We start from the raw sequence: 18,714 nt of genomic DNA, 5'->3' as shown, positions 1-18,714 counted from the left end.
TTAGAACTGCTGCTTACAACACGGGAGGGAACGTGTTGCTTGACTTTTATGTTACACTTACACTGATGTATTTCAAATACCAAATATTTCAAAATGGCAAAATAGTGAGGCAGCAGCCAGAATGAGTTGTGGGTCTTACTTAAGAAACACAAGGTTTTTCTTCACCCCTCTTAGCTTATCCATGTTTCCCACCTGGTTCCTGTAGCTGTTTCCTTTCTTCCCATCTGATGCAAACCAGTCAAATCAAGTCCTGCATTAGCTCCCAGTGATTTGGTCCCAGAATAGGCAGTCTGCCTTTTGATTGGAAGTTGAAAAGCTGACTCTTGTTTTCATCTTTCACAGGCCCGTTGAATAGCTTGTGGCCTCCTGTGAACCCCAGACCTTGTATCAGCCCATGCTCCTTTACTTTCTAATGCATCTCCCCTCAGGTCTGGCCCTTTCCAATGCCATCCTGGACATATGAATCTCTCCTGTTTATAAAGTTATTTCATTTTATTTTCTGGTAACAGACACTAGACTTACACCATCAGGTTAATAAATCAACTTAATATTCCAACATTTAATATTTTTCTGTAATTTTGAATAATGCTGGATTTTAGGCTAATCCTTGGAGAACTACTATTTACTGTATTTCCATTGGCAGTAATTAAAGAATTTAAATAGTTCGGTTTCCAGAAAATTTAATTTTGAAATTTGACCATGAGAGTTATCTTTTTGTACCACTTCCCCAACTTCTAAGCTCATTGGCTAATCCATGATGCTACTGAGTGAAGTGATTTGTTATGTGCCTACTCGTTGGAAAAAAAGAGTGTGTAGCTTCAAAGTGCCATGCCACAGGTTGTTAACACTGTATAAAGGGTGTAGTTACTCAGCCTCTCACAGGAAGACTTTAGCCCAGCTCTGTTGTGTATGGATTTTGTAGTTCGAATTGGTACTGTGCTGTTAAGTGTGTTATTTTTGAATGGTCATTATGCTGTTAGGATGTGTCTTTTATTTTGAGGGCTTTGTGCATGAATACTCTATCTGTATCACTCCTCTCAAGCTCCTCCTGTTCTTTGCCTCATTTGTGGTCTCTGTTTTGATTATTATCGTTACATCTGTGTGTATTTGAGTGCATGTGTGCACGCATACATATGTGCATATATAGCCTACTGATTCCATTTAATGTTACTCATAGTCATTTAATGTAGTGTCTATGGTTAAACACTTGAGATTCAACATTGTTTTGTGGGAGCTCATTGCTGGAGGGAACTAATTCTTCTCTCAGCAGCCATTGGCAACTTGTACCTCTTCATCTAGGTCGAAGACCATGTGAAATTTCTGCTGTTCACATTGGCATTTCAACTGGAGGTTTCAGTCTTCTGGTCTTGTTCAGGAAAACTTACCATTGAGATTTGATTTCCCTTGTCATCTCTAGGAGGCATCTAGCTACTACTGGTCTGGCCTATGTAAAGATTACATTGCAGATTTATCAATTGAGATTGGGTACCCCCACAGTTCTGTATTCTTTTCAGTTTGATGAGTAGTGGATCTTCGTAATAATCTCCATTTGTTGTATATAAAGGTGCTTCTTTGATGAGGGATGAAAGCTCCATTTATCTGTGGTTATAAAGGTAAGTATTTAGAATAGAGTTAAAAGTTATATTGGGTTAAAATAATGTTAGAGGTAGGTTTTCCTCTCAGGTCTCTGACTTCTCAAGCCTTAGATGTTCACTAGATTTCCAGTCCCAGGCACAAATTCCCTCCTGTAGGGCAAGCCTGAAGTATGGTGAGACAGTGGTTGGTTATCATCCCCAAGATAAAATTGCCACTATTGTATCATTGGAGATATTTGCCAGTCTAGTCGTTTGTGGTTCGTAAGTTTTTCAGTGGGTAGGACTATCAATTGTTCTTCCCTTGGCAGCTTGCTTTATAGTACCTTTGATACACTGAGAGCCTTTCTCAGAGAGGAGTCTTCCAGGCCAGTTTCAGATTGGTTCCTCCAAGTCACATGCTCAGCCTCTGTGGTACCTTGTGTAGTTGAGTCTTACCTTCAAGTTCTGCAAGCAACTCAAGGTGATGCTTTGGGAGACTGTTGTGTTTCTCCAAGCCACAGCCCGAGGGGAGGTTTTCCATGTGTGATACGATTTTTTTTTTCTTTTGCATGGCACTTGTGTGGCACATCATCACCAAAATGACATAACTCCATTAGACACACACACACACACACACACAGCATCATTTTAGATTTTAAGCATCTCACTTTTCACTTAGTTGCCCTTGTGAGATCCTTTAGAGTCCATGATATCATGTTAGTGCCTGTGCCATTGGCCCTTTCTACAGAAGATTTTAGGTAAAGATACAGCATTCTTGGAGAAAGTATTGTAGAAGATCTAAATCCTTACAAAAATAAAAATTGTATGTGCTTAAACTACCAAGTAGACAGAAAGGCTTGGCTGCCTAGGCCACCTTTTCAGAAACTGGATCTAATGTTTCCTCTCTCTCCCCCACTGCATCCTGCCAGTAATGGTCTGATGCTCTGGGCAGCTTTCAGATGCTTTGCTTGAAGCAGTAACAAGACTTTGTGAAGTTAAAAACAAAAAGGTATTATGTATAGATCCAGATTGTGGTTTTAATATAGAACACTGCAGGGTGGGTGTAAACCTTCTCTTAGTCTGTCCATTAGTAGATTAATGACTTAGTGTGAGTCCTTTCCAACTGATGTATATCAGAATTGGTAGTTATATTATGTCGAATAACTTTTATTGCATAGTGCTTTAAGGGCATTCTCAGTTTAAAGAGATGAGAAGAATAAGATTTGAGTCCTGATCTCCCTTTCTTGCTACCTCTTGGTAGTAGAAACAACCACAGTCTGCTGGGACACTCTGCTTCCAGCCCTACTTTGGCTAGAAGGAGTAGCTACCGTTATTTTGGTCATGGAATCTTCTTTTTACATCCCAAAGTTTTTGTAGTCTTTTTTTTTTCCTTCACTGTCCTTGACATTGAAAATATCCATCTTGTATTTTGGCTTTTGGGCTCTCCCTTGGCTATGTTTGATTTTACTTCCCGTCTTTGAAAGGTTGCTTTCCTGCTTTATTTTGAGTTATTACTTTTGTGTTCACTACACCTTAAACTATTTATTGTCTTCTTCGTCCGTTACTGGATACCCTGTTCTCTTTTGAGAACTCGAGCTGCCTCCATTGCTGAGCCGTAATCTGTGTCTTCATCCCAGGTCTTCGGAGCTCTTTATATTCTTCTATACCCTTTCCTTTTCTTTCTGAGCCTCATTGGCTTGAGATCTTCATTTTCCAGTCTGAGACTGACTTTTCATTCCTTAGGCTTTGTTGTATGGGTTATTCATTCTTGAGTAAGTTAGAAACATACCTACGAGTATTGATTCTTCTATTGACATTACTATGAGTTTGGGTGAACTGTCAGATCAGAAATGTGGAAGGTTTGGCTCATCCTGTACTCTTGGTTTGTTTGCAGCTATGTTGCTATTCCTTGACTTCCAGCCTCCACTATGTGCTCCTCTCTGACTGGAGCTAAGTTTTCTCAGAACAGCAACCCCTGCCTGTTTGCAGAATGAGGATAACAGCGTCAGCCTCGCTCTGTGTCCATCCTTAGTGCTGCAGTGGGAGTGCTCCTTTTTTTTTCTGACTAGGAGTTGATCATGTTTCCTTGTTTCCTGTCTTGTGGAACTTTTTCCTATCTGTGTATTTGCAAGAATATTTTTAAATGGGATGTTAGAAAGTAAGGCAGGCTTTACTCATTTCCTTAGTCATAGTTGGATTCCACAGCACAGCCGAAACTGAAGAGGTTCTATATTTATTAAATATAACCACACAAGACAGGCCTACAAATTGCATAGAAAGTAATTGGAGTCTGATCGTATGCAAGGAGGTTTAATTTGAACTTTGTTTCTCTAGTCCCTGTGACATTCTATATATGGCCTTTTTGTTGTTTGTTGTTGTTTAAATAATGGATTCCTAAGTAATTAAAGTGCTTTCTGTGCAAACAGAACCTACATTGAGATCCCTGTACCCATGTCAAAGCTGGGCCTGGTGGGCTACACCTGTAATTCTATCATTGGACAGATAGGAACAGAAGGATCCTCTGAGCTTGCTGGCCAACTAATCTCACTTCATCTGTGAGCTCCGGATTCAGTGAGGGAACTTTTCTCAAAATGTAGAGAGCAGTACAGGAAAATGACTGATATTGGCATCTAATACACACACACACAGACACACACAGACACACAGACACACACAGACACACACACACACACACCAACTCACTTGAAGTATGCCAAGCACAGTTACGTTTATAGAGTTGTGCTGCCATCAGCACTAATCTGGAACACCTTTGCACCTGGAAGGAGAAGCAGATCCTCTCACAGTCTCTTCTCAGCCTACCTTCCCCCAGCTCCCACCCTGCACAGCCATTTACCACCTGTTTCTACCTATTTGTTTATAGTACATGGAAAATAATGAAATCATACAAACATGTTCTTTTGTGATTGCTTTCCTTTGTGTAGGAGAATGTTGCTTTTAAGGCTTGCCCACTTTGTGTCATGTTGTGTTTGCCTTGCTTCTGTTGCCATATCATACTTGATTGTTTGAATAGGCCTATTGTGTCCATCTTTTTGTTATTGGATGGACTTTGGCATCTCTTTTGGGACTGTTTGTAAACATGCTGCCTTGAGCATCCCTGCATGCCTTTCTCATGGGTTTTTTTGTCTAGTCTAGTCAGTAGAATTGCTAGGTTAGATGGCAACATTCTGGCTAACCCCTTGTGCAGCTGTGATAGCTTTCCAAAGCAGAAATGTCTATCACATCCCTTTGCAGTCTCTCAGGGTTCCAGTGTCTGCACATGGACACTAGCAGTTGTCTCTTCCCTCCATGAGTCTGACTTGCCCTTTTATCTGATGTTTTACCTAGCTTGCTTCTGCTTATAGGAACGAGTGTGTTGAAAGTCACCTGGGCTTGTTGGACAGCCTATCATGGGAATTCTCAGCACATTACAGAATCATTTTATATCCAAGGCAGACAAATATATTTCTTCCACATTTTGCTTGAAGTGTCTGAGTATTGAAGGTGGGTGAGGTTAGAGTCTTTGAGAAATAGTTGCATGGGTTAAGTTACCTTCTTAATTCTGTGCAGCTATTGAAGTTCGGCTTCCTGCCTATAACCTTTCAGTCTACCTGATTTTTCGGATGGAAGGCCCTGCGTGTTTCTAGTCTTTGTGACAGTAAATGTATTCATTCACCACCCCCATCTCTAAATTCAAGTAGGTCTATTCTGAGGTGTTTTTGAAAATTTAAAGTGGTTGTTGTAAATTACCTCATATATCAAGCTAAGAGACTAGCACCTGTGTCATGGTCACAAGTTTAACTAGCCAACACTCATGAAGTTTTCTTTTTTCTAAATATAATTGAGTGCCCCGAGTATTTTATGAGTCTTTGACGTTTGTAGCTTAATTCCTGAAATAACACTCAGCTGCAATAAACTTTAAAACAAAGTAAAGGTATAATTGTGCTTAACTTTCTCTTTATTTGTTGAGATTATTGTAATGATACCTTTTTGTGTGTGTGTGTCCCTTAGGCTGTTATGATCTGGACTTTTATTTTGCTTTTTAATAAGTAGATGTAAATGTCTTTTTAAATTTTAGACCAAACTGCAGTGGCTGTGTGAGGAACTGAAAGAGAGAGAGAGCAGAGAGAGGAGCATGCGGCAGCAGCTGGCGGCCTGCAGGCAGGAGCTCCGGGAGCTGACGGAGCACAAGGAGTCTGAGCTCCTGTGTCTGTTCGAGCACATTGAGAGGCAGGAACAGCTTCTGGAGGAGTTCCACCAGGAGAAGAGAGGTGGGTCCATCCTGGTCCCGCTCTTCTTCCTCTGCCTTCATGAGACGGTGGGGCTGGAGTAAACCTACTGGACTTCTTCACTTAGGACTTCTATCTTCTTTTCTTTCCTTGCCTCTTGTGTTCTCTCCTCTTTCTTCATTGCTGAGACTATCAGAGATAACTATTGAGCCCTGAGAAACTACGTTGGGCCTCAGTGTCCCCTTTTGGACTTTTGATATATATATATATGAATGAGATGTTTGTAAGTATTGACCTGGTAAGTCATTCTCTTCTCCTACGATAAAAAGATTGAAGTATTTGTTCAACAAATACTTGTTTTGTATTACAGAATCTCCCTGTGGTGGTAAGAGTACACCAATGTATAAAGCAGAGGAAACAGTCCTATTATACTCAGCTACGTTACACTGACTGTGGTGGCAGAGAATGAACACAATAATTGGATGCATACATATTACACCAGGCATAAGCTCACTCGTGTAAGCGATTGCCTAAGATAGACAAACTTTGGAAGAATGATGGCAGCATCAAATGTCACACCAATGACTTAGAAAAGTACAGTATAGTAGCTTTATCATAACAGGAAACAGGACATACTGCCGAGAGCCTTTGGGATCAGGTTCTGTTGTCCTTGAGCCACTGACTTATTCCCTTATTGCTGTACTTTACTAGGATTCACAGGCAGCTTATTGTAGTGTCCCCTTAAGAAAACCTGAAACTTAACACAGAAAATTAAAGGAGAAATCATGTCTTAGTAATGTCATTGTGGAGCCCTGCACATGCAGACCTGTTCTGAGAACTGTCGCTCTAGGCCAGCTGAGTATTGTTAGCTGTGGCTACTGGAGGTTTCAAAGGATGCCTTTCTGTTTTTTAGTGACAGTGCAATAACACCTGGCTATGGGAGCTGGAGATCAAAGCTGTATGAATTTTCTGTACTTCATGTGATGCTCCCGAGTTAACACTAGAGTAATACTCAGCTTTAATGTCAGTAAACAGTATTTGTTCCTGTGATCATTGTTTTGTATTAGGATTAATGTGTATCTAAATATGAAAAAGTAAATATTTGTACGCACAGCTTTAAAAGGAAAACCACTGCTAAGATACAAGGAAGGGGAGTATCTAGTAGCTTATGAGAAAGTAAGACTTGCAAGAGGATAGTTTTTCAGTTTGTTTGTAGTTAGTGTCTGTTAATCAAGCATCCTAGTGGCAGGTGCTAGAGGAAATAAACGCCATCTCCTCTGTGTGTGTGTGTGTGTGTGTGTGTGCGCACACGTACGCACGCACGCACGCATGCACGCACGCACGCACGTGCAGCTCAACGACAGAGTTTTGTCTTAGCCATAGTGGCTGCAGTTGGGACAAGCAGTCCTTGGCCAGCTGACTCCCCTTTCTCTCTCAGTGAATATCTGCATGTACAGTTAAGAAGTCTATGGGGTGGAGAGCACACCCACTGGTCAGTGGCTCCATGGAAACATGGAGGTTTCAGGAAGGAGGCGGTTTGTAAGTGTTTGTTTCTTGCCGTCCTTCCAGTGCTGAAAACACAGCATAGTAGGCATATCAAGTATTTTGAGTCAGAAGATGGATAAGTAAGTGAATGGAAGCATTATTAGAGCTGGTATCATATCAGTGTTTAGCAAAAGAAAAATCATAATTAAAAAAGAAGCATAATTGTTATATTTTAGACTTTGAAAGAGATGATATCTGGCTATTGACCCACATTTCCTTCCATTTTGGAATTTCCTTGAGTATTTGATAAACAGTACAGACATGGAGGATGCATGTGGATGATCAGGGAATTTGAATGGCATGGTTGTCATTTCTTTAGTGACATTCTGGAATAGGTGCAATGTCTGTCGTTCCTGGTATTTCAGTTCTCTGTTCCATTGTACAGAAGTTGTAGTCACGTGATTAATGCTTTCTTTGTGACAGTATTCTCTAAGAGATTCCTGACTTGTTAGGGCCACTATATTCTTAATAGTTGTAATTCTAGACTATATTGTCTTATGAGTCGAGTTGCCTTCCTGGTGTAAATGAAAAGTCTCAAAATACCTAAATGCTAGCTAGAAATGTAACAATTTTAAACTGTATAGATGTTTTAAATGATTTTAGTTCACCTATATTTGCTGAAACTATAAGCATAGAAAAACTATAGTGTAAATATAAATGACTGGAAGAAGTCATGGATATAAAAGTTAAAAGGTAACTGGGAGTAAGGTAGAGTGGGTAGGATCCAAAGTAAAAGCAGGGAAATGATTCTTGGAATATCAAGGTTAAAGGAGCTCTAAACTTTTTCCCATGATCCTTTTAGCTGTTCTTTTAGGCAGACTGACTTATGACAATAATGTGTACAATGTTTTATTTATTTTGACCATTAGCTTGTCAGGATTTGTGATTTGGACTAAATGATCTTGACTTTGTATCAGCTCAAAGAAAGAATTAATGTGTACACCTTCTGAAATAGGCAGTGGAAAATAGCAGAATCATCTATTGTAGACAATGATAGAAGGAATGATCACTGGATTTCCTCTCAGGACAACACACATGCACACACACACACACACATACACACAAACACACACAGACACATACACACACACACACACACAGGCGCACACACACAAACACAGACACACACCTCTTCCCCTTTTGATTTCTGCAGTAGTGTCTCACTATGTAGCCATTTATAGCCCAGAACGCTGACCTGTAGACCAGCCTGGTTTCAAACCTTTATCATTCTTAATAATGAGTCTAGAATATAATTCACTAATTAGTTGGCATTTATGTATAGCTTGAGATTGAGTTACACTATAGAGAGATAATCAATTTTTAAACTTTCATTGTTTTAGAGCTGATATGTTATGCAAAGCATTGCTTTACAAATCATTTGATTTACAGTTTCATGTCTACCCACCTTTGTATATAAATGGTGAGCTCAGGGTTTGGTGATCTTTTTTATTTGTATTTTTCAGATATTACTTTCTCTCTTCTTTTTTGAGCTGAGTTCTATGTGAGATTTTTCTGTGCTATTTATGAAATAGCTGAACAGAAGATAATTTCCTGGAATTCAGTTTGGGACAGAGACTAAGGAATTAGTGAATTGTGGGCATTTTCTTTATCACATAGAGTTGCAGTGAAATCCCTTGGGTTTTATTTGTACATTAGTAATTGACTGTCCAGCTTCATTCACCCATTTTTGTTATTTGCCAAATTATGTCAGTTTTTCCAAATTGTTTTAAAAAAATGTATCATATGACACTTATAGAAGAAGTACTACAAGTACTTTGCTTAGTCCAAAGATTAAGGAAAAAACATTTTTCTTATTTCATTATGGATTATAATGTTTAAAGACTGAAATAACTTAAAAGATACCTTTTAATATCAAATTACTCACTTGTTTCGATTCTGGTTCATTAACATGTATTACTTTTTTTTTTTCCTTTTTGGATTACCGACTTGTTTAAACATTCATTAATAACAGTGAAACATTATTTCAAATAATGAATTGAGAATATGTTTAAACTAATGATTAAACTCTAATAAAAGGAGTTTGACTATTCTTTGCTGTAGATTAAATTCTGATTAACATTCTTTATAAGACATGATGCTTTATGACATAGCTTAAGCTATGAAAATTTATTTGAAATTTATTTATCTGAAAATACAGGGTGGTGATACTGTATATAAAAACTATTTTTCCTTTTAATTATGGAATTTCAGTTGGAAGATTCTCTTATATTGTCAATTGGCACTTTTTCTTGAGCGCATTTTAAATCTTCTTATCCTTATGGCATGAAGGCTTCTTTGTTGTCCTTGCTTTGTTGTTTACTGAAGCCTTTAAAGCAGCACTTGTGAGCCTGTGGGCCCTGGCTTCTTTGTCGGTCGCATATCAGAGAGTTCTGTATGTCAGATATTTACATTATGTAACTAGTCTTTCCTGCTTTTGGGTTCCTTTTTTTCCCACTCTTTATGCTCCCTTTTTTAAATCTGCTAATAGTACATAAGGGAATCAGCAGCAGCAACAGAAGACACACACACACACACACACAGAGAGAGAGAGAGAGAGAGAGAGAGAGAGAGAGAGAGAGGGAGAGAGAGGATCCCTGAATCTAATTTTCTTCCTTTTGTTTCTTCTTTGAGCATGGCTGCTAGCAAACTGCAGTCAACCTCCGTACATGATCCACAACAGCCCACTGTGCCCCTCTAGGGCCCTAGCACTTATGTACTTTCTGAGAAGTTCCCAGACTTCCCAATATAATTATCTGTGCGTGGCAAAAGCATGCTGCTGCTAGAGCATGAGGCAAATCATAGTCAGCTATTGCAGACAGTCAGAGTCAGCCCTGCATCCTTACCTTGGGATGAAAATGAAAGCACATTCTTATAATATTTGTGCTTTTTAAAGAAACCAAAATTCCAGGATTCTAAAATATCACTACAAGAGTATAATTCATAACAGTAGCAAAATTATAGTATGAAGTAGCAACAAAATGATGTTATGGTTGTGGTCACTACCACATGAGGAACAGTATTAAAGGTCTGCAGCTTTAGGATGGTTGAGAGCCCCTGCCTTAATGGATTATGATGTCCAGTCATGTTGGGAGTGGCAATCTGCCTTGTTCAACTGTTGATTCCAATGCTAATTGGGTCCAGAAACATCCTCACAGAGACACACAGTGCACAAAATAATACTTCATTGCTTGGAAGTCAAGGATGGCAGGTCTCCTGGCACTGGAATTCCAGGATGTTATGAGTCACCCTTTGCTGATGCCTCCACTTGAACTCTAGTTCTGTAGAAGAGCAGGAGGCACTGTTAACTATTGAGCCATCACCCCAGTCACTGGCTTAGCAATTTTGACTCTGCTTTTGTTAACTACAGTAGCCAACAATAGAGAAAATCTTTTCTTTTTGCTTTTCTGGAGTATAGTTTCTTTTTTCTTTTTTTAAGTTCAGTTTTTATTGCTTTTTTCCGAACTTCTCGTCATTCACCCTAATCTCACTCATCTCGCCCTCCAGTAACCAAGGGTGCCTTCCACCCTTACAACCTCCCGATGTGTAGTGTGACACAGTGTGTCCCAAAGTATACTCCTTTGTCCACGGTTCTTTGAAATGTACATTATAATGAGTCATTGGTCTGGTAGGATACCTCTGGCTTCTGCTATACTATCAATGATGGGACCTCACTGGGACTCCTCTTGGATAGCCTGCTGTTACAGAGTGACATGGAGATCCTGTAGTTTTTGGATCTGTAGGACTGGACCCTTCATGTACTCAAGCAGTTCATCAATGGGACAGATGTTGGGGTGAGCCAAGTTAGAGCCCTGTGTAGTGGCTGGTTTTGTGTCAACTTGACACAGCTGGAGTTATCACAAAGAAAGGAGCTTCAGTTGAGGAAATGCCTCCATGAGATCCAGCTGTAAGGCATTTTCTCAATTAGTGATCAAGGGAGGAAGTCCCCTTGTGGATGGGACCATCTCTGGGCTGGTAGTCTTGGGTTCTATAAGAGAACAGGCTGAGCAAGCCAGGAGAAGCAAGCCAGTAAAGAACATCCCTCCATGGCCTCTGCGTCAGCTCCTGCTCCCTGACCTGCTTGAGTTCCAGTCCTGACTTCTTTCAGTGATGAACAGCTGAATAAACCCTTTCCTCCCCAACTTGCTTCTTGGTCATGATGTTTGTGCAGGAATAGAAACCCTGACTAAGACACCCTGCATCTGGGCTTTCGAGGTATCCGAGCTCTGGTCAGCCTACCAGCTCTCCCGCATCCACACCATGTGTTGGAAGTTCTACCCTGCCCCAGGTGGCCCAACCAATGCTGCAGCCAGCAAAAGGCAGAGCCAGCTAGCTCTCCAGGTCTCATGCTCCCCGGATAATGTTGATCTAGAACTAAGAATGTTTATTCTACTTTTAGGTATTAAGTAATTTATATTCATGTCATGCTTTGGGAAATGTTTCTCCCCATAGCTCTGTGCAAGTGACACAAAGTCTATGGTCACGATTCCCTCTAATTTTTCTTGAGACAGCTACTGTGGGGTGAAGAAAACCAACACTTATAGAGAGCTTGATAGCATACACATTTTTATATAAATTGTCTCACTTAATCCTGTAAACAACTGTGAGCTTCTTCATCTAACTTATGGTTGAAGTAGCTGAGACTCAAAGACAAGTGTGGGCAGTTAATCTCCAAGACCAGACATAGTTACAGTAGTAGAGATCTGTGTGAAATCTAAGCTTGTGTCCATACGTCTATATAGCAAAGCAAACTGAACCAGCCACGTGCTGATTACTTTAGGAGCTTTTGAATTAGAATTTCCTGCCTCTCAGACCTGTTCCATGGAGATATAAAGAGAGCAACACTTTCTTCAACATCTTATAATACCTGCCAAAAACTGCAGTCTTTTTGGCTGTCATTAAAACCAGTAGAGATGCTTGTCCAGAGAACATAATTATTTTTCTGTTGGACATTAATTTCTTTTCATATCATTTAGTGTGTGATACTTTTGTGCCTTTAAAATGCAGAATGATTAGTCATTAACATGAGGCATGTGTCTTTAACCTCAGCATTTTGGAGGCAAAGGTAGAGGCTGTGTGAGAATCTCTGTGAGTCTGAGTCCAGCCTGTTGTGTGCAGTGAATTCCAAATCAGCCAGGGCTATATAGGAAGCCCCTATCTGAGTTGGGGTGATTGATAAATAAATAAAACCGTTTAAATTACAATATGAAGAGAAAAAGGTTGTTGTATCCTGTGAGATACTCCCTAAATTCACCAATCTTAATACTTCAGGAAATCTCTTTATCATAATGTTTACAAAGAGAGGCAAATCTAATTTTATTGGAATGTTTCGAGCTTACATTATCCGTCTTGAGTTTTAAAAAACTGGCCCAGCTCCCCGTTACTACAAGATTCCCTCTCTCTGTCTTCACGCAGTGCTATAAATACCCTAGAGATGACCTAGTGCAGAAACAAGGACACGCACAAAGACAAGATATTATAAAATATTAAACTTCTGTTGTCTTGCTCTGCCATAGAAATGGGAGACTAATTGTTTTTTATACTGCAAGGAAAGGAAGAAATCACCTTTTGGGGGTATTTGGGAATTGGGAAGGAAAGATGAAGGAGGTGCTAGTTGTCTACAAAAAGGATCTTCCGGGATCTTAGGTATTTTCTAGTGGATATTAATTCTTACAAGTCTGTACCCTGTGGAAGATTGCCGTTGACAGAATAGACCGCATGGAATGCTGAGAGTGTTTGTGGGGCAGTCAAATGCCAGCCTTTGTAGGTCTCCTTTGCCCTCCGTGTGCTTTCTAAAACATCTGCACATGGAGGAAGCGATATCACTGTTTGATTATTCCATGCAAATTAAGTAACTGTAACCAGCACCATTTCAGATTTCTATATTTTTGTGTTGCCAATTTACTTTCTCCAAAATGTTTTTCCTTATATTTTTAGACTATGAATTTCGGTGTTCTCTTATCTGTATGAACTCCTGCACCAGATTCTAACATAGCTTCGCTGTTGGAACTGGTGTTGTTTCTACTTGTGCATTTAGATTTTCCTGGCTGTGGATCTTCCCTATTAGGGGGAGCCTGAAATTGAGGGAACTTGTGGTATGGAATAGTAGATAATAAAGAATACATTTTCTGCAGTAAAATGGTAGAGGAAGATAAGAACGAGCTAGAGTAAACCCAGACTTAAATGACCTCTGGTGACTCACAGAGAAAACAGGCAGACAGACAGAGAGACAGACAATCAATAACACAGCTGCCTATAACACAGGCTACTTGAGGTAGAATTTATGAAGCAGCAGCAACTTGGGTTTTCCTCAGTAGTGGTATAGAGATAAAATGAAAGAAGGATTAATAAGCCAATAGAACAAGGGAGGGGCTAGAGTATAAAATTAGGAAAGACGAATTTTATGGAAACCCATTTAAAAAAAAACTCACCTGAGTGGCTACCTTACTTCAGGTTGTGTGTTTTCATTGTAACAGTAAAATAAAACAAGTTTATGTTTTCTTATTGAAATGTTAGCAAGCTTCTGAGCTCTCTGTTGACCTACTAAGTGAACACTAGAAATCAGTGGTGAAATCCCTACTGGGAACCCAAATGAGTAATTTGCCATTTAATTTAATTTAATTTTTTCACATGTGTCTTTATTGTTAATGTGAATATAAAATGATTTAAAAGGTTTGCCTAGCTAAATTTTAGGTCTTTTTTTCTTTTCCATAGAGTCTAAATTACACAGATAAAAATTGGTTTCTTTTGTTTGCTTGCAGAATTTGTTACCAGTAATTAGAGTTGATGACAAAGTAATCAATTTACCTGAGTTCTTTTTATTATTACGCATGTTATTAATGATTAATTATGGTTATATTATTAAGAATTAAGTTGCTTGTGGTTCAAGATAATTTACTGTGCTAATTATCGTGCAGATGCACAGATGTTGGGTTAGGATATGAATGCATTGATGATGAATTCCTCTTCAAACTTTGCACATGTAAAAGTAGAGGAAGGGCCCCAGATGGAGAGAAATGTCAGTCAGTGGCAGTCTTAGTCATTGGGACTCATTGCATGTCAGAACCCCTCATATCAAGTGTATGTTACAGACCCAGCCGTGGCAGGGTGTCTTCAGTCAGCCTTTCTGGCCTGATGATGTGTGCTGAAGTGAAAATAACAGTTTCTAAGTCTTAATCACTCGGTTTCTGCAGCTTAGCCTCTCTGTGGTGATAGATGGTCCGCTTCCATTTTGTGTAAGTTACTATTTGGTAAAACTTCCCAGAACACTGCAAGACTTCAGCAATAGCTTCCAGTCAGCTCCTCATCTGTTCTCAAGTGACCTGGCACTCCTGCCCCTCTCTGTGAAGTGGGCTTTGTATAGCCTCCCATTGCCTCAGCCAATTAAGACCTTGAAATTAGGCTTTGAGGAACCCTGCCCATGCTTCCAGAAACATAATAGCGCTACTCTCATTGAAGGAGATGAGAAGTGTTTAAGTTTGGCCAATGAACAAAGCAAGGATAAAAAACAAGTGCTAAAATCATAATTAGCCCTGAATATTTTAATGCACAAAGGGTATCAGCTTTTGGACACTATTTTACCATTATGTTAGATTTTCCTCCATAATTTATAGTTCTTGGGTTTTTTTATTTTCCCTTCTTATAGGGGCAATTAAGTTATAGAATAAGACATTTAGAGAAGGGTGTTACATTCTTACTTTTGAGGAAAATAGCTTTACTGTGTTAGATTTAGGCATCAGTGAAGACATTCTGTTGCTGTAAGCCCGAATAAAGTTCTTGCCTGTAAGTTCTTCAGAGAATCTTTCTTTGCTTTGGCAGTGAGTGTGTGGTGTTTTTCATGGGCTTCATACACACATGCGCTTCTGTTGTCATAGAGTAAGCACTCTCATTTCTATTATAAAATAAATAGAATTGCTTTGTGGGCTTCTTCTTCAAAGGTTCTGTCATTTTATACTGATGAAATCTTTTACTCACTCTGCCATGCTTGATGGGCACAACCCTTTGAAAAGGCGGAAAGAGAACTGACCTCTCCATTGCCCAAACTGGAGTCCGTCTGTCTGTCTGTCTGTCTGTCTGTCTGTATTTATTTATTTATTTTCCCTCTTTGGCTTATTTGTTCATTGAGAATCAGAGAAGGATGATAAGATATACAATCCAGTTTCATAACAGAAGTATTCAGTATGTTTTGTTTTGCTTTGTTTTGTTTTGTGATACCAGGGATTGTCCTATGGCCTTACACATAGTAGGTAAATGACTAGGATACATCTAAGTCTCATGGAAGAAAAATTGTACAAATTCCTTCCTTATATAGGAACATTCTGCTTATAGATAAGACATGTGTCAAGTAACTTATTCTTTTAATTAGTCTGAGAATGGCAAAACATATTATCCCTGACACATACTCTATAAGAATAATATAAATATATTTGCCATGTCTTTTTTTTTTTTAAATGAGTAGTAGAGTTCAAAGAGCAGAGATAATTCTCTATGGTTTTGTGTTGTGTTTGGAAGAGATTACAAAGCATGTTCAGGGCTCGGCATCACATGAATGCTCTATGTTTGTCATGTTCTACCACTGACCCTGCCTACAGCATGGCAAGCTACTGGGTTTCCCAGCAGTGATGTTGTGATGATTTTAATTAGGCACTCTTTATGGCTTAAGGTACATGACTATTGAACAACTTGTAGCGGTACATCCTTAGCCCTGTGCTCCAGAGGTTCTGTCTATTTTGGGATAAGAAGAGTGCAGAGTGCCCTCTTTCTCCTTTCCTTCCTGTCTGCCCGCCCTTCTTTTCTCCCTTCTTCCCTCCCTCCCTTCCTTTCATTCTTAAAAATACAAGTACCAGATTCTTTTCTCATGACCCATAAACATTTCATTTCACAATGGACTTCCCATAAGTATTTATTATCCTTGCTTACCACTTGAAATGCCATGCATGAGTGTTTGCCTAATAACATCAAATTAACATGTTTTGAAACAATTTAACCATACATATATTTTGAACATACCTATTTATTTAACTACTTTCTTCTTAGTTTATCTCTTCACTTATTCATGTTCTGGAATATTCTGTAAGAAATTTACATAGTTAATAAAAATTGTTCAACAGTATAGAAGAATGCTGTTTAAAAACAAAGACACAAATCTGACCTACAAATATAGTTTTAACTTGTCTTATAACATTGAAAAGGTGTGAAATTAATTTTAATATATTTATATTGCTTTGTATTAAATAGGATCATTTTGGTATGTGAAAATTAGCAAGGTATTTAATATTCTTTATCAATTAATTTTTCAAAATATGCTATTCATATTATTTCACTGCACATCTCCATTTCAACCAGGCACATTTCCCATGTCCAGTGTCTGTTGATGTCTGTCTCATGGTTTCTTGGACAACATTGTCCAGGAAAGGCATCTGTATCTGATACTGTTATATCTATCATTCTTTTTTATTATTATAAGTTAATTGTCTGTAGTCTGATTGCCAACATTGTTGAGAATTCTTTGGGCAGTTCAAAATAATGAATGTAAAGTGGAACTCATATATTGTTTTATTTTGAAAAGTATTTCATATATTAAAAATTACTAGACCAGAGCATGGTGGTACATGCATTTAAATCCACTATTCAGGAGGCAAAGATGAGAACTCTGTAAGCTTTAAACCAGCCTGGTCTACATAACAAGTTCCAGGATAGCCATCACTACACAGAGAAACTTGGTCTGATAAAACCAAAAACCAACCAACCAACCAAGCAAGACATAAATAACAAAAAAGCCAAAAGCAAAACAAAGCAAAATCCTGCTAGACACTTTACAGTGTAAACACTTTGTACCCTCCAAAGCAAACTCAACTATAAGAAGGAATTTAAAGTATGTAGAAATGCTTTGCTTGGAGTTTCTGAGTTTTTCCAATTTTCGGAGTCAATGCATATGTGCAGATGTGTTCTCTATTTAGGCTGTGACACAAGCAAGTACCTTTTGTCTTTGATGTAGCATTGGACCCTAAACTGTTCTTTCTTACTGGGTATATTTTTATCCTGTGCTCCATTTGGTACTGTTGCTAAATTATAGTCAGTATGAATGGGGTAAGTTTATCGTTTTCTGTGATTTATTTCAATGGATCTGTATGGCTTGACATACCACGTGGCCCACCCTACATGTCCAGCTTTGTTACTGGGTCCAGCCTTGCCTGATGCCTGTCTAATAGGTATAGTTTCAAGAGATGGGGCAAAGCCACTCTTAAGTTCCTCCTGAGCAGAATGGTCAAAGTAAAGGTAGAAGGAAAAGATTTTCTTTGTAATGCTTTGATTATTTCATTGAAAGGTTAGAAATCTCTTTCAGAGGCAATATTCCCAACCAAGAAGAGAAGATAGTGGTAGTGAAGAAATCAGTTAATGCTCAGAGGAAAGCAGCTGTTTGGGACAAGCAATGGGCTTCCTGGGATGAGACCCTCCCTCCTGTTGGTCCTCATTTACACGTGTGCCCACTATGGTCAAAAACAGCAGCGTCATTACCCTTCTCTGTGCTTTAGCTAGCTAACCTTCTCTTTCCCTGATTACAAGCAGAGTCCCTGCAGGTTAAAACTCCCAGCCGTGCACCTCTTATACACAGTAGAGTATAGACTTTATTTTCCTGCATGAAGTTAAGAATATTCTCAGTATCATGCTCACTTCTATTTTTGAAAACCTAAACTAACAATCTACCTTATACAATGTGCATAGATGCCGACAACGTTGTAGAGTGTTAGTCTGGGTGTCTGTATTGCTTGTAGTATTTTTGTACCCTACAACTCCTGGGCTCTTGGGTGAAACCTATATTTACATTTTATAAGTCAGCATTTTAAAAATATATTCAGAAACATTATCATGAAACTATTATTAATAGAACATGATTTTGTCAGCATTCTTAGTAATTTTTAGATGCAAACATCATCATGTGTCCTTACTTTTGTTAAAATGAAAAATTATTATTTACGTGCCAACTACTGTGAAATCATCTTCAGGTTGGAGCTAGTGAACTGGCATTAGTAATATCTGTAGACACAGTCAGTGATGTCAGTAAAAGTCTGTTAGTAAGGTGTGTCAGGTGTGGGATCTTTCTCTGGTGCTAGACACATCTTGAAGTACACAACAAAGCAATGGGCATACCATGTAGGTGTTTTTTATTTGTTTGTTTTGTTTTTTGTATTTTTGTTTTTTGGTTGTTTTGAGACAGGGTTTCTCCATGTAACAGCTCCAGTTGTCCCAGAACTTATGGAAGTGAGCAGGTTAGCTACCAGGTAAATGCAGATAGATAGCACAGAGAGGCAGCAGTCCCTATGTACTAGGGTAGCTATGATAAAGAACACAGATCCTAGCAACTCTTCGTA

The 18,714-nt window shown here is 38.9% G+C and overlaps 1 protein-coding gene across 6 annotated transcripts in view; it reads left to right on the top strand.

Moving 5' to 3' along the window:
• Cep128 (centrosomal protein 128) overlaps positions 1-18,714 on the top strand; it is a 353,781-nt gene that overhangs the window by 151,352 nt on the left and 183,715 nt on the right. For all 6 annotated transcript variants that reach the window (XM_085830599.1, XM_085830597.1, XM_085830600.1 and 3 more), the window contains one exon: positions 5,650-5,842. In XM_085830599.1, the coding sequence (XP_085686725.1) occupies positions 5,650-5,842 (193 nt within the window). The remainder of the gene's footprint in view (positions 1-5,649; positions 5,843-18,714) is intronic.

The sequence above is a fragment of the Mus caroli genome, unplaced genomic scaffold (genome assembly GCF_978045245.1).
Source record: "Mus caroli unplaced genomic scaffold, Mus_caroli_1 scaffold_14, whole genome shotgun sequence".
Classification (NCBI taxonomy): domain Eukaryota; kingdom Metazoa; phylum Chordata; class Mammalia; order Rodentia; family Muridae; genus Mus; species Mus caroli.
The sequence above is the reverse complement of the archived record's forward strand: the minus strand, read 5'-3'. Positions and strand labels throughout refer to the sequence as shown.